General features: G+C 51.7%; 3 protein-coding genes across 4 annotated transcripts; all 3 read right to left on the bottom strand.

Annotated features, from left to right (window-relative positions):
• Positions 1–764: 764 nt before the first annotated feature.
• SLC39A4 (solute carrier family 39 member 4) lies at positions 765–4,720 on the bottom strand (the record flags this gene model as incomplete). 2 transcript variants are annotated; one of them, XM_080939265.1, is made up of 12 exons in its annotated part: positions 765–893; positions 985–1,172; positions 1,426–1,578; positions 1,679–1,733; positions 1,808–1,927; positions 1,998–2,153; positions 2,265–2,437; positions 2,683–2,854; positions 2,949–3,109; positions 3,194–3,392; positions 3,824–4,105; positions 4,517–4,720. In XM_080939265.1, 12 exons carry the CDS (start codon positions 4,706–4,708, stop codon positions 765–767), a joined length of 1,980 nt encoding a protein of 659 aa, XP_080795391.1. The 2 variants fall into 2 exon arrangements, with proteins under 2 accessions (XP_080795391.1, XP_080795390.1); XM_080939264.1 differs by having other exon boundaries at positions 3,194–3,389; positions 4,517–4,705.
• Positions 4,721–9,317: 4,597 nt separating this feature from the next.
• VPS28 (VPS28 subunit of ESCRT-I) lies at positions 9,318–13,167 on the bottom strand. The gene is made up of 10 exons (XM_080939472.1): positions 13,068–13,167; positions 12,212–12,281; positions 11,700–11,728; positions 11,560–11,597; positions 11,213–11,302; positions 10,524–10,629; positions 10,325–10,426; positions 9,824–9,877; positions 9,641–9,732; positions 9,318–9,557 (listed from the first exon to the last, which is right to left on the bottom strand). Exons 2-10 carry the CDS (start codon positions 12,246–12,248, stop codon positions 9,440–9,442), a joined length of 666 nt encoding a protein of 221 aa, XP_080795598.1. The 5' UTR covers positions 12,249–12,281; positions 13,068–13,167; the 3' UTR covers positions 9,318–9,439.
• A 222-nt stretch (positions 13,168–13,389) lies between these two features.
• On the bottom strand, positions 13,390–25,968 carry TONSL (tonsoku like, DNA repair protein; the record flags this gene model as incomplete). Its single annotated transcript, XM_080939413.1, has 26 exons — positions 13,390–13,571; positions 14,837–14,970; positions 15,360–15,433; positions 15,773–15,948; positions 16,618–16,789; positions 16,970–17,271; positions 17,624–17,702; positions 17,786–17,936; positions 18,429–18,505; positions 18,596–19,326; positions 19,409–19,532; positions 19,617–19,780; positions 19,895–19,967; positions 20,495–20,584; positions 20,694–20,776; positions 22,232–22,415; positions 22,657–22,782; positions 23,043–23,195; positions 23,294–23,439; positions 23,972–24,086; positions 24,161–24,332; positions 24,599–24,728; positions 24,947–25,130; positions 25,532–25,674; positions 25,765–25,860; positions 25,944–25,968. 26 exons carry the CDS (start codon positions 25,966–25,968, stop codon positions 13,390–13,392), a joined length of 4,086 nt encoding a protein of 1,361 aa, XP_080795539.1.
• Between the last annotated feature and the right edge of the window lie 1,986 nt (positions 25,969–27,954).

The raw sequence follows: 27,954 nt of genomic DNA, 5'->3' as shown, positions 1-27,954 counted from the left end.
AGTGCTGGTATTAAAGGCATGTGCCTCCCTCCATGCCTGGCCTAACAGTTGACACGGTTCAAACTTACTTCTTCCTAGCACCTGTACTGTTCTGCATTTCTCAATTAATCATGCAGGGATATGAAGGAAAGCTCTAACCACACACTGAGACCCCGGACTCTTTTTAAAAAATTAGGTATTGTGAAAAATCATCAATACCTTCTCTGGACATGTTTGCTTGATTGCTTAGTTAGCACAGCTACATACCCTTCTTGAAGAAGTAAAGCTTGTTCTTGCTGAAATTTTTTTGGATTGTGTCATGACTTTTATGCGAACCCAGACCCATTTTTTTTAAAGATTAATTTATTTTATATATGTGAGTACACTATCTTCACACACACCAGGAGAGGGCATCAGATCCCATTACAGATGGTTGTGAGCCACCATGTGGTTGCTGGGAATTGAACTCAGGACCTCTGGAAGAGCAGTCAGTGCTCTTAACCACTGAGCCATCTCTCCAGGTTTAATTATAGAAAAGACAAGCTGGCTGTCCACAGGACCCCAGTGCAGCTGTCCATAGCAAATGCTGAGGAAGAAGCTTTCACCAGAAGACTCTACAAGAAGAGAGTGCAGTTGGATTTGATGAACACGTCTTTATTGAAGTCAGAGCAGGGAAATGAGGCCTAAACCCTCTGGCTACCCATGGTGGGTTCAACTGTTAGATAGCTTAAGAAGGTAAAGCAGAATCAATAGACAGGGACAAGGGCTGGGGTGGGATACAGCTGTCAGAAGGTGATGTTGTCTTCATACAGCGACAGCAGCAGCAGGACGGTCCAGCCGCCCAACAGACCCACGTTGTGGAGCAGGAAAAGAAGCCAGGGCCGCTGGTCCCGCACATTCATCATGGCTGGGAGCTGAGGAAAAGGTGGGTGCCAGTTCAGTAGCCAGTTGGGTAGAGCCCCTGGTTAGCTCCCCACCCCTACATAGGCTCTCAACCTTTCTAACCATGTCACAAAGTGCCACATAAAGGAAGAGGCCGGTAGCTACCGCCAGAATCCAAGCCTCGCCCTCCTCGCCTACTCCGACCGCTAGAGCCACGTAGAGGCCAATGAATGCTGTGAGCGCAGAGGCCAGGTTCAGCAAAAGCGCACGCTTCACAGTCAGTCCCGCATGCAGCAGAGCAGCGAAGTCCCCTAGAACAGAACCAGTCAGTGAGAGCTCTGCCCACGTCAGGTACAGCCCACCACACCAGCCACACCCACATTCCAGACAGATACACCAAAGGCCAGTCCCCCTCCCCGCTCCCCAGGCTACCTCTAGCCACGCCCCCCGATGACGAGTAGCTCTCATAGAAAGGCCTTGTCCCTTCTCCTCTGGCCTTGGTCAACTCCAGAACAGATCGATCCCACGAAGCCCCACCCTTTCAAGCCACACTCCAGAGCTCACCGAGTTCGTGGGGCAGTTCATGGCAGAACACAGCCAATGAGGTGGCCAGCCCAGTCTTCCATGAGGATGAGAAGGCTGCGCCCACAGCGAGCCCGTCAGCAAAGTTGTGCACCGCGTCGCCCAGAGTGATCAGATAGGGCAACAGTCTCAGCTCTGTGGGCATAGCAAGCGTGGGTCCTGTAGGCCAGGTTCTGCACATGCCTAAGGGCAAACCCCAGATCCGCAGCCCTCCAGGAACTCCCTCAGGGCTCACCTGCTCTCAGCCGCTGGGTCTCTGGGTTCAGTAGTTCCGGGCTCTCCTCTGTCACCTGAGGGGAGGGAGAATGAACCCAGGCAAATACATAACTAAAGGGCTCCATGTGGGGTAGGACTTGCCACTTACCAAGTCCACGCGAGAGCTCTCATGGGACTGTTTGGCCTGCCGGAGATTGCTGGGTGCAAGCTGCAGAGATACTCCATGGCTGTGCCCACCATGGCTACAAGTCCCATCTTTCTCGGGATCCTGTAAAAAAAACTGGTCAGAGCCTATCAAGCCCTTACCCATGCCGCCTAGTGGTTCCCCGGAGCCTGACCTGGTCCCTGGGCAATAAGAGGTTGAAGAAGCTCTCAAACAGGAAGAAGATGTAGAAGCCTCCAAGTACAGCCAGCAGGCGCCAGGTAGACCGTCCACCAATGCCCACTTCCTCGTGGGTATGACCCTCTCCACCATGTGTGTGCAGTCCCAGAACCTGAGAAGGGGGCAGGTACTGACTGGGGGGACTTCAGGTCTACAAGGGGCTTGAGGCTGGGGCTAGGAAAAGGCAGTGGGGGAGGGAGGACCCTGTTGAGTGAGGGCCAACCTTGGGTATCAGGTGCAGAAGAGCATCACCCGTGAGAGCACCCACAGCCAAGCTTAGGAAGGTCTGCATGATGTAGTGGGTGGCTGTGCTGCATCTGGCACAGGTCAGCAGCAAGAGACCGAACACAGCGCAGAGGCAGATGAGCAGGGTAGCCAGAGAGCCATACAGATATCCTGTGGGTGTGGATACACTGAGATTTCCCTGTTTCCTACAGAGTCAACTGCCAAGCCCAGCGGGGGAGTGAAGGGTATCTTAACAGATCTGTGGGCTGTCAGCAGGTGCCAGGAATCTATTTACCCTGGCCCTCTAGCCTTGAAATCCCTTCCTTTACTGGCTCCTCATTCCTCAGTGCCTACTCCCTGCTCCCTTACAGAGCCCAACAGAGCCCAGAGGCTAGCACCCAGGGTTAGGAGCTCACTCTCTGTTTGACTGAGCTGGTCCTGAATATGGACACTGGGGTGAGATCTGCAGGCTCCACTTAGCTGCTGCTGGACCAAGGCAGGGGTCAGTTGGGCCCAGGCCTGAGGGCTCACCCCAGCCTCTTCAGAAAGACCATACACAGCCATTACATCTTTGGCACTCAGGCACAGCTGGAGGCAAAGAGAGCAGGAGAGGGATCAGGTGTCTGTCTGAGCAGACCCACGGAAGCCCCCATTTTTCTCCAGAACAGCATGAGTGACTCACCGTGTCCCAGACACTAGAGCTGCTGTTGTGGGTAGCATGGGACTCAGAGTCTTGGCGGCTGGCTTCTCTGTCCGGATGACTGTGGTCACCATGGTCATCATGGTCATCATGACTGTGGTCCTCTCCACCCAGCCCAAGGTGATACATCAAATGCTCCAGTTCTGGCAAGAAAACCAGCACCATCAGTGCGCTCAGCTCCAGCCTTGTCCCCTCCCCCAGGAGTAGGATCTCAGACTAAGCCTCACCATGCAGAGTGATGTTGAGAGCTTCATTGCTGTGTTGCCTGAACACAAAGTCCACAAAGTACTGAGGGCTAGGAAGGCCTTGGAAGCAGGATCCGTTAATGACATGATTCAGCAAGGCAGTCAAGACCAGGCCGGGGCTTCTGGAAACCCCTGCTTCCTCGGCCTCCTCCAGCAATTGGGGGACATCGACACAGGTCTGCAAAAGAGACTGGTCTCAGGTCTACCCTCAGTGTCAGCCTCTGGAGTCCACCCACTGGATGCGTCTCCCATCAAATCCCAGCCTCCTCAAATCACTTCCCAGATTTCACCAAAGACATCAGCCCATGTCCCTAGACCAGCCACCTATAACATAAAGCTAGGCTGCCCCAGCTAGTCACACCCTTCCCTGTGGCCTATGACCTCCCTCGGACCCAGAGCTTTCTTAACTGCCATTTCCTCACAGGGTTCCCCCAGACTCCCCCAGACCCCATCCTACCCAACAGTGTACCCAATTCTAATGTCCAATACACTTGGCCACCTAAGTATCTCCACAGATGCCAATGAGGCTGCACGTGGGACATTTCCCTTCCTTGGCACTACGTTTCTTGGTAGTCCTTATCACTACCCCCCAAAAGCCTTCTGGGGCCTCACCTCCCCGGTGGGTTGGCCGGCAGTGTGGGCCTCAATCTTCTGCAGTAGCTGGCTCAGACCCAGGGTCATGGCCTCTGGACTCTCCAGTGTGGCCAGGTAACTGTCCACATGAGAGGCCAAGAGGCCAGCTTGGATGTCCTTGCATGTTTTCTCAGGGTCGTTAAGGTAGAGGGCAGCGGCAGCACTGAGATAAGTAATGTATCTGGACTCCAGGACTGAGTCTGGGACAAGCTGAGTCTTGTCAGGTTTGCCTAGAGTCAGTATGGTCTCCACAGACAGACACTGTGGGCAAACAAGCAGACAGGGTCTGGGCTAGATTGACCCCACCAGGCAAAGGCAGGGAAGGGACTCTATCTTATCCCCTCTTCTGCTCCTTGTACAGTTAACTTGACTAGGAGCCTACACAAAGGGGTCCCCAGCAGTTACTCCCCGATCCAGAAGGTGAGAGTGGTCACTTGGAGTCACTGAAAATTTGATTGCCTGGGGGGAACAGAAATGTGTGTCCAAGGAGGGAGGCCAGGCCTGTATAAGCCCCCCAGAAACAAAAGGGAGGCTCCAACCTGCCAGCAGGTTCAGACAGTAGCTTCCAGACCCGCCTCCTGGAGTTTGCCCAGATCTCTTTAGTGCCTGCCACAGGGGTGGAGCGGGCAGGAAGGGGTTGGGGCTGGGGGACCCATCGGGTGGGGGTGTTACCTTTTCACACGGCCCGTCGCTGCAGTGCACACGGGCCACCAGGGTATTTAATAGGCGATCCAGTGCCGGTCGATCCAGAACACTCTGGCCCGAGGTGAGCAGGCCGAGAGGGTGATTGGGCTGGACCACTGCTACTGTGCCCACCAGCACAGCCAACAAGAGCCCCCGTGTGAGCGACTTTGGGAGCATCATAACTCCGGCCCCCAAAGTGTTCCTGGCAGTGGTGCTGGCTTCTGGGCTAGCTGGAGACCGCTGGGACTGCCTGGGGCCAGACTGGGGCTGGGTTCAACTTGCCTGGCCCTAGTTCCAAGACCTCTCCCAGATATTTCCTGCGGGGCTCTGTGATTGGCTGCTGGGTTAGCCATTCCAGTGGCAGATCCTCCCTGAAAGCCTGGGGGCAAGGAGCTGCTGCCTCCTGGGGCTGGAGCTAAAAGGTGGGTCCCTTTCCTTTGGTGGGTGTTTTGTGCCTGTCACACCCTGAGCTGCCAGTCAGGGCTTTCTCTGTTCCCTGAAGAGCCCAGATCATCCCCTTCGGTTATCTTGCCTCTGGAGCGCAAGCTAAGAGATTTACGGGTTTGAGCTCATAGATGTTACCAAGTCAAACATGGGTGTTCTATTTGACATTTTCAGGAGAGCTCTTAGGCTTACCTCCACCCTTCACCAGCTGCCTCTCAGCTCAAGCAGCTTAGTCAAATTCCAAATCTTGTAGCCTGAGTGAGGGTGGGGGTGCAGTTTTGGCTCCGAGCTAAGGCCTCTGGGTCCCACATGGTCTACACTGGGAGATTTCTGTAAGGTACTTGTTGAGTCACATTCCCCACCCTCAGCCCTCAGGGGAAAATCCCCAGGAAATGGCTAAAGCCTCGACCTAGACAAACAGGAAGCAAAGATGTGACCTTGGTCCTAGCCAACTTTTGGGGCTTTGAGGCGTTTCAGTTGGGCAGAAGGGTGTTTGAGGTCCTGTTGTGAGCTCCTAAGACTAAGGTAGGGCTGGGGTTTCCAGCTGTGCCCCTCCCCCACCGATCCTTCCAACCTTTGACCCCTGAGCCTTATCTCTATCCAGGTGGCTGGCTGAAGGAGGGGTTGGAATCTCCAGGAATTGTCAATCCCCCAGTCACTAGGCATTTTGGCCTTCTGGAAGAGGGCTACCCGAAGCCCAGAGATACTGTGGCCCTCTTGCATGAAGGTTTATACCAGTCCTGACCCTAGCCCTCTGGGGTGTGGTTGGGTCTGAACCCAATACCCAAAGGACTCTGTCCCCTAGTATTCTGGAGGGTAGGGCAGGGTGGGGAAAGATCCTGAGTATTCTTGAGCTCAGGGGTCAACTGCTTCAGACCTGTTTCAAACATACACATATCAGTGTTTCTTATGGCTAGAATCCTTGCACTGTAGCATCCCTCCTGGTCCTCTGGAAGAACTATGGCTGGGAACTGGGGGAGCCAACATGAAAGCATTCCCCACGTGGAGCTCAGAAGATGCCATCTACCCAAACTGCCTTTCCTATTTGCTGGGCGGCTGGGGACTGAGAGTAAGTTGGTGTTCTTCCCCTGTATCCCCAGGGAGAAGTCTTAGTTTAGGCGGTTCTGGCTTCCTTAGGAGACCTTGCCTGAGCCCTGGAAGGTCAGAATAGCCAGGCCTCATGCAGCTATGCCACTGCCTCATGATCACCACTGCTGCTGTCATGAGGAAGGTCTATAAACCCTTGTCTGGAGTAGACATGGCTCAGCGGGCAAAGAAGCTTGCCAAGGAATCATGTGGTAGAAGGAAAAAACCCAACTCCTGAAAACTGTTCTCTCACCTCTATTTTTTAAAAAAGATTTGTTTATATATATATATATGTATACACACACACACACACACACACACACACACACACATATAAGCACACTGTTGCTGTCTTCAGACACCAGAAGAGGGCATCAGATCCCATTACAGATGGTTGTGATCCACCCTGTGGCTGATGGAATTTGAACTCAGGACCTCTGGAAGAGCAGCCAGTGCTCTGAACTACTCTCTCCAGCTCCCTCTGATCTCTATCATATGCCACAACAATTGTTCCCTCAGGCCAAAAAAAAAAAAAAAAAAAAAAAAAAAGGCAAATGGTGAACTTCAGCACCTAGGAATTGGTGTTACTACATGTGAGGGTTCAGCTTGGGAAGGTGAAGGTGTGGAAATGACCGTACAGTGGGTGAACTTAATGCCCCTGAACTGTGATCCAAGCAACTACAGTGGCAACTTCTGTGTGTTATCACAGTACAAAATTAAAATAGAGCAAAACCATGCTACCCGGTTAGCAGTTCCCTGTGACTCCCCAAAGACTTCATTCAGTGGCTACAGATACAGATAATATGAAAAGAAGTAAAAACCAGGCACCAGGGCGAATACCCCTAATCCCAGCACTCACAAGGCAGAGGCAGACATATCTCTTTGAGTTAGAGGCCAGCCTTGTCCACATAAGCAAGATCATAAGTCAGATCCTATCTCAGAAAACAAAAGTGAGGTAGGGTGGAGCGGGTCTGATGTGCCTAATGGCGGACACCTGTTACTCCATCACTGGGACAACAGGATTGGGTTTGAGGCCAGTGTAGGTTATATAGTGAGACAATCTCAAAAGCCCAAAGAGGCTGGAAAGATGGCTCAGCAGTTACAAGAACTGACTCTTCTAGAGGACCTGGGTTCTGAGTGCCCACATAAGAAGCTCAAAACGACCTGTAACTCTAGTTTCAGGGGATCCAGTGCCTTCTCTGGCCGCTGGTACCCATCATGCATATGGTAGGCATATAGACATGGAGACAAAATATTCATATGCATGATTTAAAAACTAAAAGAGCAAGAGCTGTGAACATGGCTCAGTGGCAAGGCATTTGCCTAGCAACACGCACAAGGCCTTAGGTCGAACCCTCAGCAACTGCTTTGCCATTACCCCTTGGAGGATTGAATGACACATGGCAGGGTCATGGTGTCTAACTCAGCACAGGACAGCTGAGGAGGCAAACAACCTGTGCTCTGGACTGAATTCATGGAGCCTGTGAACTGCCTAGAGTTCTCAGGTGCTGCTGGGAAGATGTTTCTGGCGGGCAAAGAGGCAGCTACATAGGTTGCCAGATGCCAGTCATTTCAGGAGACGTGAGGATCTCTATGATTGTTGAGGGTTGTTTAGGAGGAACAGTAAAAGGCTTTAGAACTCATGGAATCCAGCCCACCCATTATCAGTGTGCCTCCAAGAGGCAGAGCCCTCTGTGTCATCCTGAGGACTTCGAGCTGTTGTAGAGTTTTCTTCAGCTTGTCTTCAGTACATTCCTTACAATCTTGGACTGGTGTGAAAACTCCACCAGGGCTTCTAGCCGCTCACCGGGCAGCATCACTACACTTAATACTTCTGCTTGATCTTTTCCAGGCCGCTAGCTGCTGAAGCTGATTAATGATTCATCCACCACCCCAGAAAGAATTCAGAGCTATAGGTTGACCACCGCCCTTAGAAAGAATTTGGAGAATAGACTAAGATGTTTTGGTTAGTGGCTCTGATGTAGAAAATCTTGGGGGAACAGTTTGAACTTCAGAAATGCACACTCTTAGTAGTCGAGCTGGATGTTCTTTATGGTCAGGAAATAAGAACAATAGCAGCCTGCCTGGCACTGGCTAAAGCTGGGCTGGTGGTCAAGGTGTGATTAATTTCTTGTACCGATTTTTGCCCTCAACTTCCTGATGTAATTTAATAAAAGTTGTTAATGGGTAGATATGCAACCTGAGGATTTAAAGTAGAAACAGCTGGTTATTTCTTTACACAAAAGTTTAGATTTGTCATTCTTTTAAGATTTTTTAATAAGATTTCTTTTTTAAGATAAATAAGATAACTGATTTTCTTCTTTTGTAACCACAAATTGCAGCCTGCCAGGAAAGAGAAACTGGCTGAAAAAGATTACCTTGCTTGCTTACACTTTGTTAATCTATAACGAATGGCTTAGTTACAAACGTATGTGGGTTCTTGGGAATAATCTGTTTTTCACATTTTTTTTTGTTTTTTTTTTTTTAACCCAAAAAACTTAAACATTTGATCATGTGAGGATATTAGGAAGAACTTTTTTCTTATGTATTTTTATTGTAATCATTCACTTAAGAGAAAAATAAAATGTAATTGCATTGTGATTTTTGTACGGCTTGAAAGATTTTGTTGGGATGTATAAACTGTGGGAGAAAAAGTTGTTGGAGCTTTATTCCACCCACCAAATATGTCTGTTTGTCTGTCTGTCTATCTATGTAGAATTCGTTGGAGCTTGTTGGAGTTTGCACCATCCACCATTGTAGGCATACACATGTTTGTCTGTATACACACACACACACACACACACACACAAAGTGGTTGGAGCTCTGCCCCATTCAACTAATGTGTAAATGTATATGTCTATGTCTGTCTATGTGTGAAATTGTTGAAGCTTGCTTGTTGGGGCTTGTTTTGCTTCATCCACAAAATGTGTGTGTGTGTGCATATTTTTCCCTCTTTCCTTTTGTCTACTTGCTGGCTACCATCAGTAGCAGCCCCTCCAGGTACCATCAGCACTGGCCCCCACTGCCTCTATGCCCCGCCCCAGTTCACTCTGGTGTTGAAGCTGGTCTTTGGTGTATAATTACTCAGCTGTCAACTCTACAGAGGTTGCTCTATGTGTGGGATGAGCAACAGGGGCAGGACCACTTGCTGGTTTAGCAATGGCTTCAGGGCTCTGTACCCACAGGAGACAGGGTGCTACCTCAAGGTCAGGACATATATATCTCACTCGGGAGAGCTCAGCATAACTGTCGACAGCAGGAAGGTTAGAGAGATCTTTATTGTGGGCAATGTCCTGACAATACAAACATATAGGACAGGCGTAGACACTGGGGAGCTGAGGTGTCACATCTCTATCAGTTTCATTTCTGCCTCGATTAGGCTCAGGCGTGTAGAAAGCGGTTAAAGGCATTGTAAGCTGACTCCAGATCGAAGAGCATCTGGCGAACTTGCGAGTCATCCAGCTCATCAGAGGCCGACATACCACTCAGGGTCTGCAGCCTAGAGACACAGGCGCAAGTGTGTATGAACAGCAGGACTATGATGTCAGCATGAGGCTCCACCTGCTTAGGAAAGCCACTCACCACTGGCTGACTGTCTGGCGGCCCTCAAAGTCTGGAGGCAAGTGGCTCATTCTGTGCATGGTCTCCATTAGCTCCCGTAGGTCTGGCTGAATCTATAGGTACAAGTGCCACCCTCGTGAGACCCTATGTACCTTGCTCTGTTCCCCTCCATCCACGCCCGGGCTCCCTGCCCAACTTCTGCACCTCGTCCATGGCACGGATCTCCAGACGCAGCTTGTCCATAACAGTGATGAAGAGCTGGGGGGAGCATGTACATTAGGTATCTCTTACTCAGCGGGGGTTTGAGACCCTTTATAGCTTATGTGCCAATTACAAGGGCCAGGCCCCCACTCATCTTCCTTCCCACACCCAGGACTGGGGCTCCTTCCTACTTGGGGGCTACACTGAAGAACTGCCTAAGTTGACCTTCTGGGCCTATGGACATTTGGGATCACAACTGTGAGAGGAATCTGGGAAGCATTCATACACAACCGCCTCAAGCCAGAATCCTGCCAGAGTAGATCCTGTTCGTAGTCCCCTTCACAGGAAGGGACTCAGTCAGGTGTTCCTTAGGCTCACAGCTAAAATGATCCCTCTCAGGGTACTGCTTAGAAACCCCCAGGAATACATATTTATGACTGGCCCAGGCTGGCAGTCCTTTCCCTCCAGTCCCCACAGGGCCCTCCCAGGAGCTGTGGGACATACGGAAACAACGTCTGCAATGCAGCGGTTGAGATTGCCCTTGTCGTCTTTGATAGTGATGGGTCGGTCCTCTTTGATCCTCTCCATGGCAAGCGGGCAGTCCAGCTAAGTAGAACAGACGTGAGCACAGGAGTTCAGGGTCTAATACCACATCCCACCACACCCTCTCCTGCAGGATGGAAGGGAGGACTTGCTAACTCACTCTGAACTTTCGGCAGAATTCATCAATGGAGCTGATCTCTGAGCCCTGGACCTGTCGGAAGGCAGCTTTGTACTGGACCAGGAGCCTGGAGCAGGCTGCAGTGTACCTAGAGAAGGGGACCAGTTGCTCTGGAGGCTGAGAACAGTCTAGCTTGGCTCATCATCCTCTTCCCCCAACAATTCTATATACAGCAGCTTTCATGGTAGGCTAGGAGGGCCAAGGGCTTCCTGTTGGGTCTGTGTATGAAGAGAGCTCTGCACAAGAGTAGGGAGGTTTGACAAAAACAGAAGGACAACAGGAGATCTGTGTGGGCTGATCCGGAACTCAGCACAAGTGCTGGATGTATATTCCATTTGCTCTAGACCAGGTCTCAGACCTCCATTACCACCCGGCAGCTCCTGGTCTAGTCAGGCTGCTTGTCATCTGTGGACAAAGCATCAGCATCCACCCTGGGTACCTAGACTTGACAGAGATACCCAAGACTCCAGTTCGCCTTCTGAAGTCAGAAACATACCCACCCTTACAAAAGGTCCCTGGCTGATCCCGCCATGAAACTGGCAGCAACAAGAAACACTCCCATAGTTGGGCTCCATTTATGCTGCCTGCTAAACACACAAGCTTTGTGGAAGGGAGAAACATGCTTCTGAGGACTGATGGCCATCAACGTCTGACGCCACAAGCTTGCTCACTCATTGGGGGTGACACAGTCCTTGATGTATGCCTTCTCCAGTGCCTGCATTGTCTTCACGACTGCAAAGAGCTCTGCCATGTTGTCATACCTAAGACAGAGCCACCTATCAGGTCACAGTTCCGAGGCATGGCAGCCAACTGCTGCTCTGCACCTATGGCAGAGTTCTGCCCACCTCTTACTCCATCCCTGGTGTAGAGATATTCCTCAGGGACAATCTCCATAGCCCGACCCCATGTCCTCCCCAACCATTGGTGTGGTGGTAGGTTTGGGAGATTGTTGGGCCTGCCACGGAAGCTGGGTAAGTGCATGTGTGTATGCTAGTGGCAGTTTGGACAGTTGACTTACTTCTCCCGCTCCCGAGCATTCTTGTACAACTTTACTTCCTGTTGGAAAAGTGGACAAGTTGGTCATGATCACTAGGTGCTTACAAAACCAGTGCCAGCCACATGGTGTTTTCAGTGGCATAGCCAGATGACTCTACTTACCTCGTACAGTTCCGGCTTGTTCCCAGGGGCTGTAACAGAGCAAGGACGAGCTGACAAGGGGTTACAAGGTGACCCCAGGACAGGCCCATTTCAGACATCCCACGATGTCTCCCAGGCCATGTCCCATAGCACTCAAAGGAAGCTACAGAATAGGAGCTCTAGCCTCACCTCCTACCAATATGGCCTCAAAGAGGCTACTGATTGCTAGGTTTAGCTCTCTACCCCCATCAAGATGATCATAGTTTGTTTACAGAACCACAATTTGGTACAAATAAAAATATTTCACATGCTTCACAACCTGGGGTTGGAGATTCAGAGTTGCTCAGGATGCCAGAGGTTCTGGCCATGTTGACTGGGCCCTCAGAATCCCACCATAAATAGCTCTGGCCCTCTAGGACTCCCCAGGGCCTATGGATATGAGATAAAGGTAGTACTGTGGTCCTTTCCCAACAGCTCCTGCAGCAGGAAAAGTCTGGGCCCCTCCACTTTCTCCCAGTTTAGGCTACACTCACCTCCAACACCAGGAGTAGCTGGGATCCCGTGAAACATCCTGCAGGCCCTGGTAGCTACAGCACAAGAGACCTGGGAGGCAGAGCCAGCACTAACTTAAGGGTCCCCTTAAAGCTCAAGAACCGGGGATCAGAGCATTGTGAACAGCTTTCCTGCTCTCTACAGGAACAACACAGGATGCTCAAGGGTTGTCATAGTGATGTCTGGCTTTGAGGATGAACACTAAAAGGTGTGGGTGCCATGGGAGCCTTGCCTGGATGCTTTGTTAGGATAGGGAAGAGCAGCTGTTAGAACTGGGGCAGCATCTTGGGCAGAGGGGAAGGGCACACTGTTGCAACACCTTTCAATGGAACTGAACTGAGAACTAGTAGTCCAGAGCTTTCTGAGCGTGAGGGGGAAGTGTGGAGGTGGGTTTTACCCTAACTTTGTGGGAGACACTAGAGAACTGAATAAAGGTAAGCTTACTGGCCGATCCTGTCTAGTAGTGGTACAGGCAGGGCCCAGGATAGGTCCTGTCTAATAAGGACTTGGTGTCAATCACTTTGCCAGCTCAGACAAGCCTCAGGATTTGAAACGGGATAAAAACAAAAGTTCAATGAAGGTAGGCAAACTGAGATGGAGTGGCCTGATGAGGGCTACGGAGGTCGCAGGGACTATCAACAGCCGGCAGAGTCGCAGAAGAAAGGTGGGTACCCTCACAGCCAGGGGAACCTGAGCTGTGAACCAGCAATGCTACCTGACAGCGCCCATTGCACTGGCCTCGCGGCTAGGGCCACTGAGCTTAAAAGGAGATAGGATTGGGACACCTAGACAAAAGGATTCCTATGAGGAGGGGACCCGGCCACCGCTGCTGTGTACCTGGGGCTTTTGGAGTCCCGGAGATGGCGACAGAAGCTCGGTGCTCGCTTTTTCCGCCTGCGCCTGCCGGGAAACCCGATCGGCAGCTCGGCACTCATTCTCCAACCTTGAGCCTACGCACAGAGTAAGCCCAATCCGTAGATCGGTGCTCGCTCTTTTTGCCTGAGCTTGCGCTCTGATGTAGCTCCGCCTCTCAAGGCTTTTAAGTCTAAAGTCGCTCACCCTTTTCCGTAAACAGCCACAGGAACAAGATAGCAGCATAATTTATTAAGGCTTTTTTTGGGGGGAGGGTGAGAGGGGGACAGAAACGTCAGGGCTTGGGTCAGAGGCATTTAAAGAAGAGCTTGGAACCTTGGTCCAGTGTGCACGCACCCGCAGGCAGTCTCTGACATAGGGTGTTTCGGTCTTTTGTGCTCAGGTCTTTGCTGCACAACTGCAGCTCCTGCAACTGCACAAGGATCTTGTCCCAGAGGTCAGAGTTCAGGGGTCCCTGAATGGAGCAGCCTGTGGGGGCGAGGAGGAGGTAGGGTTAACTTGCACACGCATAGGAGGCGTAGTGCTCTTGTACCCCAGAGCCTACATTTTGGTTTGTCTCATTACGAAGGTCTCAATGTATCTGTGTTGTGGGCCCAAGGATTTCTGGGGGCTGCTGAGTGCCAGGACTTTGATCATCAAGCCAGTTGTCTCCGTAGACTCAAGGACATCAGGAACTGGATGAAAGGGCACAGATGCCAGAAATACCAACGTGTAGGAAGGAGGGGGTGAGGTACAGGAAAAACCCAGGGGCTCAGCCTTTATCCTCCAAGGGCACAGCCTTTATCCTCAAATCTCAGCTGGGCAAGGCAATATGCCAGGCCAGGCTATTAGGTACCCCTCTAAGGTGGAGAATGCTTTAGTGTAACAGAACAAGCTACCTTATTAGTAGCTACTACATGAGCTTGCAAGGTATCCCTCCTGCAAGGTGGGAGGGAAACGGTCTGAGAGAGTGAACACCCCTTTAGTGGAGCTTGGATTATTTTGACTGGCTTCCGCCTTCCAGCTGACAAGAACGAGGAAATAAGGCTTCCGGTAAATGACAATGGTTTGCTAGTCTCTTGACCCAGAAAACCCGACAAAACCATGCAGATCAAGAGGTCCAAACCACGCCTGCCCTGGTGGCACCTGCTTTAATCTCAGTACTCTCCAGGTAGAGAGGCACCTTTACAGGGTTCCAGGACAGCCAGGACTACACAGAGAAACCCTGTCTCACAAACCAAAATAAATATAAATTTCTTCTTTAAATTGCTTTTATATGTACTGGTGTTTCATTTTCTGAAACCAGGCTACCTGCAGAGGCCAGAAGGCAGCTTCAGATCCCTTGGAACTGGAGTTACAAAGGTTGTGTGTCATGTGGACGCTGAGCTTTGAAATGGGGGTCTCTGAATGAGCACCCCTAAGTGTTGACCATTCCTCGAGTCCCTCCTTTGTTTTTGTTTTTTTATTATTATTTTGAGAGAGGGCTTTACTATGTAGCTCAGGCCATATTGGAGGTGGTCTGCCTTAGCCTCTAGTGCTGGGTTATAGGCATGAGCCATACTTGGTCCCTTCCTGCCATGCTCTGAGCCACCAGTCAGGCAGTTTCACTCCTCACCCTGGTTACACCACAAACTGCCTTTCATCATGACAGGCTCATGGAGTCTGACTAATGGCAGTGACTGCCCCTTCAGCTGGCAGGTCGCTGGAAAGTAAGTCCTGTGTTAGGTGAGGCACAGCAGGAGCCTAGCCCTTACCTGACAAGCCAAGGAAGCGGAGGCCTTGGGACCGCTCCTGTAGGGCAGACAAGAGTTCCTCTAGACTGGCACAGCTGACTTCAGGGTTGGCAGACAGGTCCAGAGAAGTGAGTGAGGGACAGCAAGGGAGACATCTAGCATGACATGGGAAGTGAAGGGATGAGCTTGCAGGGAAGCTCTCTCTCTTTAGTACTAGGGAAGGCTGTCCCAGACAGACCCTTGACTCTGGGAGCCAAGGACCATCAGAACCTCTAGACAGCTCCTGCCTTGAAAGATAGCCTAAGCTGTGGGGGCAGGATCTGGGGAGGGGAAGAGAATGCTTTACCAAGGAAAATAAAGGATAGGCCAGAGTGGGAAGTTCTCAGGCCACAGGGGCATGCATGGTAAGAAACTTCAGGAAGGTAAGTATGTCTGCCAGAGCCATTCCTGGAGACAATGGAGGTCAGGAAGAGCTGACACCACTTGACGCATCTTCACGACAGGCTCCCTCATAGGAGTCAGTGGCTCAGGGATGGTGTGTTACCTGCTCAGATCTCTCACAGCCTTGTCACTCAAGCAGTTTGCAGACAGGGTGAGGTGGGCCAGAGCACAGCCTTCCTGGACGTAAGAACAGGAAAGGCCATGCCTAGTGGGCACCCGTCCAACGTCCTTCCCCAGCAGAGACCCACCACCAAGAAAGCTGTTTGGAGACAGAAGAGGAAACACCTCTCTTCCAGGACAGGCTATAGACACCTTATAAAGACCACAGAGGCCTGGCATGTCCCTTGGAACTTGCCTAAAGTAACACTACCTGGCTCCCAGGAGTCCAAGGGTGTTCTTCCCAACCCCTAGCCCTTTCCTCAGACTCTGCACAACAGGGCTTCAGCTTTAGGACTTCGCGTTTGGGGCCTTTGGAGCCTTGTGTTCTGGTTTGACAGTCTACTCCATACGTCATACCTTGGTCAAGTATTTGATAACAGGCTCTATGAGACTCGAGTTGCTCTTGCTGGCTGCCACGGAGCTAAGCTCCAAATGTAGGAGGGCACAGGCGGGTAAACTCTGCAGCACCCTTGCCAGGGCGGGAGCACCGAGAGTATTGTAAGATAGGGACAAGGTCTTCAGGTGCTCAGCATCTGTATAGCACAAGAACTTCTGTCAACTCATTCAGTACCCCTGCCCTGTCCCCATCCTAGAGTTCTGACCCCAGAAGCCCCATGAATCCTTCAGAGGAACTGTTACCCCTGAACTTTCTGTGGGGAAACTGAGAAGCAATGGCTCTTGTCCAGTCTCCTGAGCCCAGGTTTGAACATTCCATATTCCTGCTGTTGGGTATGACGCTCTGGACCAGGACATTTGTGAAAGTCAAGATACTGCTCTGACTACTGCTACCAAATTCCAGACCCCTCCCTCTGCTGGGCTCCACTGAGTAGCCCCAGTCCTCAGCCCTCTGTACTGGGGCCATGTCACTGAATCAGGTGGGCTCACAATGAGATTGGCTCAAGAAAATAAAAAGCCTAGGTCACAGATATAGAGGGTTGGTTTGAGGGCAGACATGGCCTCTCTGAAGCCCTACTTGTAATGGGGTGTGTGTGTGTGTGTGTGTGTGAGCGCGTGTGCGCGTGCGCACAGGTGGAGTTGAATGAGTTCTGAGAACAGCCAACTCTTAAGGACCAATTTCTGCTGGAGCCCCAGTTATACTTGGGTCCTAATAGGCAGATTCTGATAGCCTGGGACCCCTCTGTTCAAGGTCTTGAATTTTCTCAATACTGAGCTCAGGGGATACACTTTAGTGATCATCTTACTTTGGAAGGCGCTACCCAGGACAGCCTGGTGGCTCAGGAAGAAGCTGTGGCTGAAGCCACAGGCCTGTAGGCGCAGGGTGCTGAGCATGGGGCAGGCCCGCAGAAGGGAGGCCAGGACCTGACCACAGCCATCTCCTAGTGGATTCATACTCAAGTCCAGTTCCTCCAAGTTCTATAGAAGATAAGGGATGGGCACTGAGCTCACAGACTCCCCACAGTCTGTCTCCACAGGGGTCTCCTTCCAGGGACCCACACCGCCCAGCTCTCCCATCTGGACCATACCACCAATGACTGGCTGAGTGGGACTATAGATGTCCCCACGCTGTTGACCCACTGTATGCTGGATCTTTACCTGGAGAGCAGCCTGGCCTGAGGAGCCTTCAACAAGCTGACGCAGACCTTCCTGGCCCAAGTGATTGGAAGAGAGATCGAGGAGGACCAGGTTAGGCATGGTGCCCAGGGTAGCCAGTAGCTCAGTAGCACACGCATCACCAAGTCGGTTCCCAGCAAGGCGTAGCTCCCGGAGTGCTGTGTGTAACTTGAGGGCCCTCAGCAGGGGTGTGAGCTGGGCTTGGCACAGGGCCAGGGAACAGGCACTAAAGGAAGGGTTTGAACTCTGGCGCTCCATGGCCTGCAGAACTTGCTGGTGCTCCCCTAAGAGAGTTACAGGGTCAGGTCACCAGGGCCAGAACAAATGGTCCAGGCAGTAATATTGAGACCATTCCTAAAACCCTTGGATTTAGTACCATGCAAGGACCTTACATCTAATTAGTCTGGGGGGTGGTGGGGAAACGGGTTTCTGATCTCCTTCAGCCAAATTTAAATCTTTCAGTCACCAACTCCTGATGACCTCCAGAACCGCTCAGACTCCTCCCTGGGCTTTACCTGTGGCTTAGGTTGCTTTAGGAACTCTCATTCCAGGGGCCTACGATCTTCGAACTGTTTGCTCCTACCTGTCACACACATGAGGTATGCTCCTCTTGCATAGGCCTCCATCCTAGCTCACCTTGCCCCAGACTCTGGCAGGCCCTGATGTAGCGGTCCTTCAGCGGAGGAAGGTCCCATGAAGTCACTTCAGCCAACACCTAGAGTGTACATCTGGTGAGCAGCCCTGCAGTGCCTGGCAAACAGAGGTAGCCTGTGCCCATGGCCTGGCCCTGCTGCTCACCTCATCGTTACTTTGCAGCACGTCGGGGATGGGGTCCTGTGGGGCCAGCAGCGCTCCATCTTTCCGCAGTGTGAGCTTTGGGAGTAGCCCACAAGTTTGGAAGTAGCGCTGGGCAGCTTGCTCTGCTAGCCAAGCCACAGAACGAACATCGCTGCTAAAGAGAATGGCATCCTGAGCTCAGAGGCACTGGGGTCCTGCTTTGGGATCTCCACCTCATTCACCTGGTGCTCTCCACCTCTGTACGTCTCCTGGAAAACTAGCCTTCCCCCCCAACCCCCATAAGACAGGGCTTTTGTACAGCCCTGGCTGTCCTGGAACTTGTTCTGTAGACCAGGCTGACCTCGATCTCAGACATTTGCCTGCCTCTGCCTCCTGAGTACTGGGATTAAAGGCAGAGTATCTGCTCTTCTGGCCATTTCTAAGGCCCATAGAACCTTCCTAGGCTGTGCTGAGGATCTCTTCTTAAGCCTGTGCAGGGCTCCCTGGGGCTCTTGGGAGTAGAGTGCCAGGTCCAAGGGAGTCCTTCTCACACACCCCCTCCTGACATACACATAAGGGTACTGTGTACCAAACTGCTGTCACTCCAGCCAGAGCTGCATGACAGACGGAAGGGGCCGGGGATAGGGGAGAGCACTTGGCTTACCTGTGTGGGACAGGGATGAGGAAAAGGTTATCCTGAATTTGAACTCGAACACGAATGGGAGGGGGCTGGACCAGAAGCTAGCAGGTACGGACAGAGGGAGGGGACAGTCAGAAGACAGCAGTTTCTACCTGCACCTATCTCATGCTAAAGATTGCTTGTGCACCTACCAAAGGCTGGCCTGCTGCACAGTTTTCTTTGTTGGGTCCTGAGGTTCTCGGCACGCTGGAGTTCTCTGTAGGTTCTGTGGTCAAGCTGGCATCTCCTGTTTGAGTCCGTGTACACCAACCATCAAGACTTGTCGGACGACTCTGCTTAGCACGAGTCCGGGGCCTTGCAGGGCATCGCTCATAGTCTGACACTGAGGTACTGGGCCTGCTGCTGCGGGTCAGAGGTGTGTCTACCTCCAGCCAATCCCCAGCCAGGTATTCCTCTTCCGGAATGAGTGCTGTCTTGGGGGCAAGGACTTCATTTGAGCCCCGAGATAGGCTGGGTACCAAGCAACGGCTCTGGGCACTCCCCACACCTCGGATGGCGGCTTGGTAAGCAGCCCGGCAAGCACTTGATGTGACCGTCTCTCTAGTTTTGGATGGCTCAAGCATCTTGGCTTCACCCTGCTGTGTGGTATGTCTCAGTCTTTTCTGGGATGGCCCGCAGGGATTTATGTTGTCCTCGTCTTCTGAGCCACTACAGCTGCTGGTTGGCCTGTGCCTGTTCTTTCGAGGTCTGGACACTGCAGACACAGTTTCCTCCAGAAAGACCTTAGCAGGGGCTGGAGAGGCCTCTGGAAGTCTAGGAGTATATGAGGAGGGTTCTGCACAGGGGCTTGAGGGGGGAGAGGTCTCAGGGTCAAATAGGTGGTTATTTGGAACGGTCTGGAGGGCAGGGGAGCTGTGGGAAGCTGAGGAAGACAGAATAAATCATGAGACAGGAGCTTACTTTTAGGGCTAGGAACAAGAAGAGATAGAAGAGGCCCTGTTTACCTTGGCCTGAGGAGGCCATCTGGAGCCTTTTCTCCATGGATGCAGCCTTCTGCCTTGTCTCAAGGTCAAGGTCCCTGAAGTACAGCTTCACCCACTGCTGTAGTGTCTCCAGTGGGCTGAGGCCCTGAGTGGTACTCAGTTGAGCAGGGAAACAACAGACAACGGACTCTATCTTGCCCCTGCCCTCCCTGCCCATGCCCTGACTCACCTTCCTGGTACGGAGAGTTACGGATGCCCCTCGCTCAATGAGTAGCTCAGCTACCTCAAAGTGGCCACAGTTGAGGGCATCATGCAGGGGGGTGATGCCATCACACCCCTGGCCACCTGGGTCATCCACTGCTGCTCCATGGTCCAGAAGGAAGCGCACAATCTCTGGAGGGTGGGGAGTGGGTGGACGGGGTTAGCACATGAGCTCAGCTCCCAGTACCATTCATGCTTTCCTCCTGACACACACGCCTGCCATGTGCTTGGCCTGCCCTTACTTACCAAGATGCCCATAGTTGCAAGCTTCATGTAGAGGTGTCCAGCCACAGTAGTCTCGGGGATTCAGGGGATGGCCCTAGGACCAAGGAATGAGTCCTGGCCCTGGTCCTAGCACTGGTTTGTGGCTAGCACCCAGAGTAGGCCTCAGAGATTTACTACTCCTTGGTATAGCCTTCTGTCCCTCTTTAGGCGTTACCAACAAAAATGAGGAGATGGGTGATGGGAGAGGGGTTAGGGGGATTCCAGAGGGGAAATCAGGAAAGGGGATAACATTTCAAAGGTAAGTAACGAAGATATCCAATTTAAAAAAGAGAGAGAATATGCCCTGGCGTTCCTGATGCCTGGCTACACTATCATAGTAGAAGCCTAGCCATGTGGCATCTCTTGGTACAAACAGTGCCTGACTACAGGGCTTACTTAGGACAGGAGGGAAGCTGCCAGTGGTCTTAGTTTGTTGGCCACTCTTGTCCTGACTAGACCAGCCCACGCACCCACAGCAGGAATGCTAGACAGGTACTTGGCAAGCTGTAAAGGAGATACTTCCTGGGTCCAAAGCTCCCTGAGGAACAAGGCCTCAATGATCTCTCTAGGGATTTTGCCCACCTGCTTCACAAGGTCCTGGACACGGCGCAGTTGGCCTTCAATGCAAGCTCGGTGCAGCAGGGTTTCTCCCATGTCATTGCGCCGGTTCCACTGTAAGTGTAGTTGCCCCGACACAGGGCAGAAGTGTGAGGGGCGGAGGTATTGCTGGGTACAGAGCATCTGGGCTACAGGAAGGGGAGGGCATGTTGTCCGTCCTCACCTTGTTAACCTTCCGCCGGCCCAGGCAGCCCTGAAGCTCCTCATCTTCCTCCAGCTGCTGAGACAGGCCATCAGCGTCATCCTCTAGAAGAGTTAAGTCTGCTGACCCCGAGCCTATGGTATACTAGCTCTCTAGGGCAGAGCAGCTGCAAGCAGGAAGGGAGACTCTGGGGTCTGTGAGCTCTGTAGCCAGGTAAAGCAAAGCTGACTCCCAACCCAACCCAACTCCACCAGAAGTCTGCTTCAACTCAGTTGTTTGTTTATGGTTTTTCAAGATAGGCTTTCTCCAGCTGTCTTGAAACTCACTCTGTAGACCACATGGGCCTTGAACTCCCAGATCCAGCTGCCTCTGCCTCCTGGTGGTGCATCACCACCTCCCAACTAACCCACTTCTATCTCACCACTGTACTATACACAGGGGCTAAAGGGCAGTTAGTTGCCTTTCTGCCCCGTTTCAGAGGAACTGCCCACTCAAGTCCTGTCCATTATGTGCTGACCTAAACCCAGAGCCTGCCCTGCAGATCAGTCTTTATTGCAGACTTTCTGTCTGAGGAAACACCCTTGTGAGGGTAAGTTGCTGCTTAGACTGTAACCTTGTGTCTTACTAGCCTCTGGGCTTCTCCCATTACTAGTGATTCTTCTCAGAGACTCTTCTGTAGGCCGGATGCCCCTTCCTGCCTTCCACTGGCCCTTTCTCTGTTTTCTTCTCTGCTCTCTCTTACGGATGTGGCCACCAGCTGAAGGACATTCCCTAAAGTTGTAGTAACTGGTTCTCTCTTCTCCCTCATAACACCGAAAAACCAATATTCGATCTGTCTCATCCTCTGAGATATGGGCCAGCTTCCCAGGGACTGAGGCTCCAGCCCTCTAAGTTCTCACTTGAAATCAAGGTTTTTCTAGGAACCTAATCCACAAACCTCCCAGTTGGGTCTTGCGTGACCACCACAGTGCTGGAAACCAGTCCTCAGCTCCATAGCCTCCTGCCTGCCTCTCCCCACAGAGCGAAGACACGCTCATTCCTAGCACTGTACCACTGGACCCCTCAGCACACTGGTCTTGAGTTCCAGGAACATGCCGCAGCGGCTGGATCACTGCCAACACTGCTGGTCAAGTCTCATGAAGGGGAAGCACAGCAACGGGCCCCAACCGCAGTCTGTCACCCACAAGGCCATCCAGGACACACTCTCTTACCTCTGCTAGTTCTAATAGAACCAGCTCCTTAGGCTTTGACCCCAAACAACTGACTTTCAGCTGGGTGGTGGTCGTCAAACAGAACCCTTGTGTCTGACGCCCACTCACTCTGCCCGACCAGTTCTTTCCACAGGATTACCAGGATTACCATCACCCCATGCTCTATATACATGCCCCGTTTCCTCCATGCACTTCCACAAAAGCCCCAGTCACTCCCTCAGGTCCTCTGCAGACTCCATAAAGACACATCTCCAAGCCCATCCCAGCCGTCTGTCGTCCCAGAGCGGAAGCAGGCAGAAAGGGCAAATGCACCCAACCTCGACACACAAGGCAGCATTTGACCCTCACCGCTCTCTGAGAGCTCCACTTCACTGGTCTCCAGGGCCTCACTGGCTTCTTCTTCCTCCTCCTCCTCTTCTTCCTCCTCTTCCTCTGTGTCTTTTGCCAGTTTCTGCAGTCTGATTTCAGTGTCAAGGGCTTCTTGGGGCTGCATCTTTAGTTGCACTGTATAAAGGTGCTGTAAGATCTGCCTCTGGGGAGTAGAGATGTCGGGTTGAGGAACAAGCAGCCCCACAAAGAGCAATGAATGTAAGGCAGAAGAATTTTAACTGCAAGGCCAGCTTGGGCAACTTAGTGAGACCCTGTCTCAAAATGAAAATACAAACCAGGCCAGGGATACGTAGTTCTAAAGTAAGATCTTAAGGTCAAAACCCAGGAAGAAAGAAAGCTAGATCTATTTGGGGATCCAATGGTGGTGAGATGGGCTCTCATACCTGCAGCTGGAGCCGCTGGGCCTTCTGGGCACAGCAAAAAGCCTTCTGGAAGCATGGAGCTAGCAGCTCATAGGCATCACCACCTTCCTCACGTGACAGTGCAATATTGAACCAAGTCTTAGCTTCCTGAAACAGAGAGAGAAACTCAAGTCCGCCTACCATATCCAGCTGCCCACAGCCATAAGCTGGCTTTCCTTAGCTGCTTATATGAAGCTGGAAGGTGTTTCATCTCTGTCCTATCTCTAACTGACAGATCATGACAGTCCTTGGAAGGAACAGCCTCTCTAGGGGAAGCATCCGCTTGCACCCACTACCAGAGAATGGTGGGCTCAAGGCGGAGCCATAGAAACACACAAGTATGTGCACGGGGGACAAGGACATGTCACCTCCAGGGCATTGCCCTTGCGGAGCCTCAGTTCTTCTTCGTAGTGGTGTACAGCCTTGTGGTGATCCTTCATGTCTCCCAGTGTGGTGGCCAGGGATACATGGATGACAGCTAGCTCAAGATCCGGTCTGTTCAGCAGCTCAGCAAAGTGCAGCTAGGAAGCCAGCAAGGTAAAGTCTCAGACCTTCTCTGTATGTTGCTGCCACACTCTTCCCGCCCTTTGGGGGTGAGGGGGGTGAGGGGAGCACTCACTTGCTTCCGGTAAGCCTCAGATGCCTTGGGAAAGTCACCCGCTTTGGAGAAAAGGTCCCCCAACTGTTCACAGATAGCCATGGCGCCTTGAAGATCACTGCCCTCAGCCTCTTCCAGCTGCTGCTGCAGCTGGATCACTGCCAATACTGCTGAAAAGAATCTGGAGTGAGGGGAGGGCAGGTCACACAGTACAGGGCCCAACCACAGCCTACCACCCACCAGCCATATTTCCTCAGGCAGCAGCCTGGGAACCAGGGGAAGTGTCTTAATGTGACAGTGGGTAGTGGGGAAGTTGACCAATTAGCACTTTTGAAGATTAGAAGAGTAAGTATGTTTGAAAGCTTAGAACAGTGCTTGGTCTGAAGATCTGAAAACTAGTGACTGTCACTGTCAGTCTCTAGGGCACAGTATGCCATCTGTGCCCCCATTTGCTAATGTTGTCTGGTGACAAAGGTCCAGTAGGTTTCCCACACACCCTCTAGTGTCCTAGACACCCTGTGCAGCAGGCTTAGACAAAAGCAAGGATCTTCGACTGACAGAAATCTACCCTTGCTGTCCAAGGCTTATGCCCACACTGCCACATCCCCGGGAACATAAGCTAGGTCTCTCCAGTTGGGAGAGCAGAGCCCTTCTCCAATCCCTGGGAGCTCTCAGTCCCAAGACCCCATGCAGCCTCACCATACTTGAGACTCTGACAGACAGCCACTCTCTGGTTAGGCTTCTGGGAGCCCAACCTATAGGCCTTCTTCAGGGCTCGTTTGGCAGCCAGAAAGTCCCCCAGATCTTGGAGCACCTGGAAAGAGGGGGAGAAAAGACTAAGACCTGTAGACTCACTAAGGCCCAAGCCATCAACAAAAGGAGAGGTACCTGAGATACTAGCACGCAACATTCACTTTCCATGAATCTCATCTTCATGGCACGGGCACATTCCCGGGCCCCCTCCAAGCAGCGTATGGCCTGGGAGTGCTGCCCTCCGCGCCAGTGGATGGCACCCAGGTTGTATCGGGCCCGGAAAAGATCTTCATACAGATTGTTCTGCCTGTAGAGGATGGGGGTAACAGAAGCTCAGAGTGTCCAGTGCCCACCAAAATACCTTTGATACTACTGATGTTCAACCAGTTATGGCTATTAACACCACATAGACCCCGGGCTCTACCATGCTCTGGTTTCAGGCCTAAACCTGCTTCTCCTCAGCATGCAGCATAAAGGTGCATGGCAAATGAAGAACTTAGGCAAGCTGCCTTCTTGGAAGGATCCCAGGGGACCACCTGCTCCCTCTTGGGGACAGGGATAGTGCCTCCTCACTCAGCGAGAAAGATGCTCTTTTTGAAGTAGTTGTTGCATTGTGCTGTCTGTTGGAGACTCTCACAGGTGAGGCCCAAATTGAGGTAGAGACGGGTCCTCATCTCACTCAGTTCCCGCTGGGTCAGCATCCCTAGAAGATAATAGTTTTAGGAAGTCGGTTGCCTCCTCTGGATATGGGGTTTCAGGTGCTCCCACCCTTTATCCCATCTCTTCTTGGGTGGGCCAGGAGTCTGTTGCAGATAGAGTACACAGAGAAGGAGCAGATATGCCTGACAGGTGCAGAGATGCCTTGGAAAGGGAGGGCCTAGAACGCAGGATATGGGGAGAACCCAGGGAAAGGGCACCTACCCTCTAGTTTCTCGTCTACAATAGCCAAGCTCTTCTCAAAGGCAGCCTGTGCCTGCAGCAAGGAATCTCTTGATTGGCAGTGGTCATACACATCCAGATGGGTGCGGCCAATGGTGGCCCAGGCTCTCTGCAGTTCAGTGTGGTTGGACAGGGAACCAGCCAGATCCAGGTAGAGATGCTGGTGCTAGTTTAGAAAGAAGAAGCATTTGAAATGAACCGACTCCAAGCAACCCCAGCAGTCTGATACCAGAGGACGCTACTCTTATAAAAGAGAAACTTCTGGTTCCCAAATTTCGAGAGAGCTGGCTATACCCATGCCCTATCTTTTCTGTGCAGAGGACCGTCTAAGATAGTGGCTGTTCTGCCCTGTAGCAGTGTGGTCATGGGTGACCAACCGCTAAGGACTGCCAGGAGTGTTGCTTGCCATAGCAGTGGGTCCTGTGCCTTCCTCTTTCAGCTGTCACAAACCCATTCATCCGCCCCCAAGAGCCAGGCAGCGACCCCGGTAGACATAAGGATGTGACTGCCTGCCATGTCAGTATTTGCACACTAGCCCTCTCTCATCAAGAAGTGAAGGCCCTGTACCTTCAGAGCAGCAGAGTAATTCTCCATTTCAGCCAGCCGCTCTCCGATCTTGCGGTGGGCCACAGCGCAGCCTAGGGTGTCCTGGACGCTCTCTAGCAGATGTAGCTCCTGCTGGTGCTCCTCCAAAGCTTCCTTGAAGCGGCCTGCCGGAAGAGGGGCGTGGGGTGCTCAAGGTGCGCCATCGCCAAGCCAGTCCCCTGCCGCCAGCCTGCCCTCTCACCACTCCGGCTCACCGTGACTAGCCAGCAGCTCCCCCAGCTGGTGGCAGTACACCGCCTCCTCGCGCAGCTGTCCATTCCTCTGGGCCCTGGCCTTGGCCTTGCTCAGCTCTGCCGGAAGAGAGAATCAAGTCTAACCCAAGACCTGACTGATCCACACCCTGCGACCAGACATATACGCCCCAAATACTCACGGCGTAGCTCCTGCTCTAGGGTCATAGTACCACAGCCACCACCGCCGCGAAAATCTGGACTTCCCGCGCTTCTCTGAGCCCACGCCCATTATCTCGCTCCACCCCTAACACGCAGGGTTCACTCAGTCTTCTGAGCGCATGCTTAATCCCGCCTCTTTGGCGGTAGACCCAAAGGATGGTAGACCCCGGGCCTCCTGGGATTTGTAGTCCGACGAGTTCTAGTATGGCGCAATCAGGGAGCAGGAGGTCTGTTGGGTGGGATCTGGGCCTTCAAGACTACTGGCCAACAGTGCGAGCACCTAGGCAGGCAGTGTCTTTATTTACAGACCACTTCGAGTGAGTTACCTGGACTACACACAACGTATGGACACTGACCCTGTTGCCCTGACGTCTACCTGACTTACTACTTTTTTTTTTGTTTGTTTGTTTTGGATTAGATTAGACTGGTGTTTTGGCACTTGCCTTTAATTCCCCCCTCAGGAAGCCAAGGCAGGCATATATCTAAATTTGAGGCCAGCCTGGTCTACAGAGCGAATTATTCCCGGAAAGCCAATACTACACACACACACACACACACACACACACAGAGCGAGAGAAGGATAGATTTTAGAGATTGATTTTTTAAAATTATGTATGTACACCTCCCCTGTGCGTAGTGGCTGAAGAGGCTTGAAGGGACAGGAGTTACAGCTTTGTTATGAGTCATTGTGTGGATGCTGGGAACTGAACTTGGGTCCTCTGCAAGAGTAGTATATGCTCTTACCTACTGAGCCAACTTTCCAGCTCCCAATCTGCTTTTTTATTACAAGTGTCCGGTAATGCTTCTCCCATTTCCTCTAGAAATTAAAGCACATACCAGCTATTTACATTTGTGAAAAACCTTAAAACAAAAACCAGGTGCTTATATAGTCCTGGCTCCACTTAGAGACCCCCCCACCCATCACCCCCCCCCCCCCGTCTCTTTTGTGCTGTGATCAAAGGCCTTACCACATTATGCTTGTAAGTTTTACCTTTACACTTTAAAATTATTATCTTGTGGGGGCTGGAGAGATGGCTCAGCGGTTAAGAGCACTGGCTGCTTTCCCAGAGGTCCTGAGTTCAAATCCCATCAACCACATGGTGGCTCACACCCATCTGTAATGGGATCTGATGCCCTCTTCTGGTGTGTCTGAAGACAGTGTACTCACATAGGTAAAATAAATAAATAAACATTAAAAAAATTATTACCTTGTGTGTATGGGTATTTTGCCTGTGTGGCTGTACCATTTGCATGGAGGTACAGAGGAAGGTGGTGTGGTGGGGGTGGAGGGGTGGAGGAATAGAGAGATGGCTCAGTGGTTAAGAGCACTGTCTACTCTTCCAGAGGATTGGGGTTCAATTCTCAGCACCCACATGACAGCTCACAGCTATCTGTAACTCCAGTTCCAAGGAATCTAACACCCTCATACAGACATGCACACAAGCTCAAGGCACACACACAGATAAATAAATAAATAAATAAACAAATAGATAGATAGATGAATAAATAAATAAATAAAACCGGTGGTACACACAGTTATAAACCATGTGTGGGTGCTGAGAATCAAACCTGGCTTTTTCCCAAGAAAACTTCGGCCATAACTCTGAACCACTGAGCCAGCTCTCTAGATCCTACCCTTGTAACTTTTCAAAAGCAATACAATACAAATAAATAAATGTGATTTTTACGATTGGGCATGAGGACTTAATGAAACTGCTGGGTGCCTTGGGTAATTGCTCACATGCAAAGGACACAGGAGGGTCCTGGAGAGAAGGGGAGGAATGGACTTCTTGAACTGAACAGACATTTCTCCTGTGTGGTATCAATATTTCCAGAAGATGGAGTAGAGACACTGAAAACTGTGTAGCTTTGTCGTGAAGGACCATTGAGTGAGAGTGTAGGCTGGAGAACTGAAAACAATCCAGATTTCTTACCTGCAGTGCCTGGAACTGTGTTTGGAATTGTGATTTGGGGTGCTCTGTTCTTCATTAC

Source organism: Micromys minutus (assembly GCF_963924665.1).
Source record: "Micromys minutus genome assembly, chromosome: 27".
Taxonomy (NCBI): domain Eukaryota; kingdom Metazoa; phylum Chordata; class Mammalia; order Rodentia; family Muridae; genus Micromys; species Micromys minutus.
The sequence above is the reverse complement of the archived record's forward strand: the minus strand, read 5'-3'. Positions and strand labels throughout refer to the sequence as shown.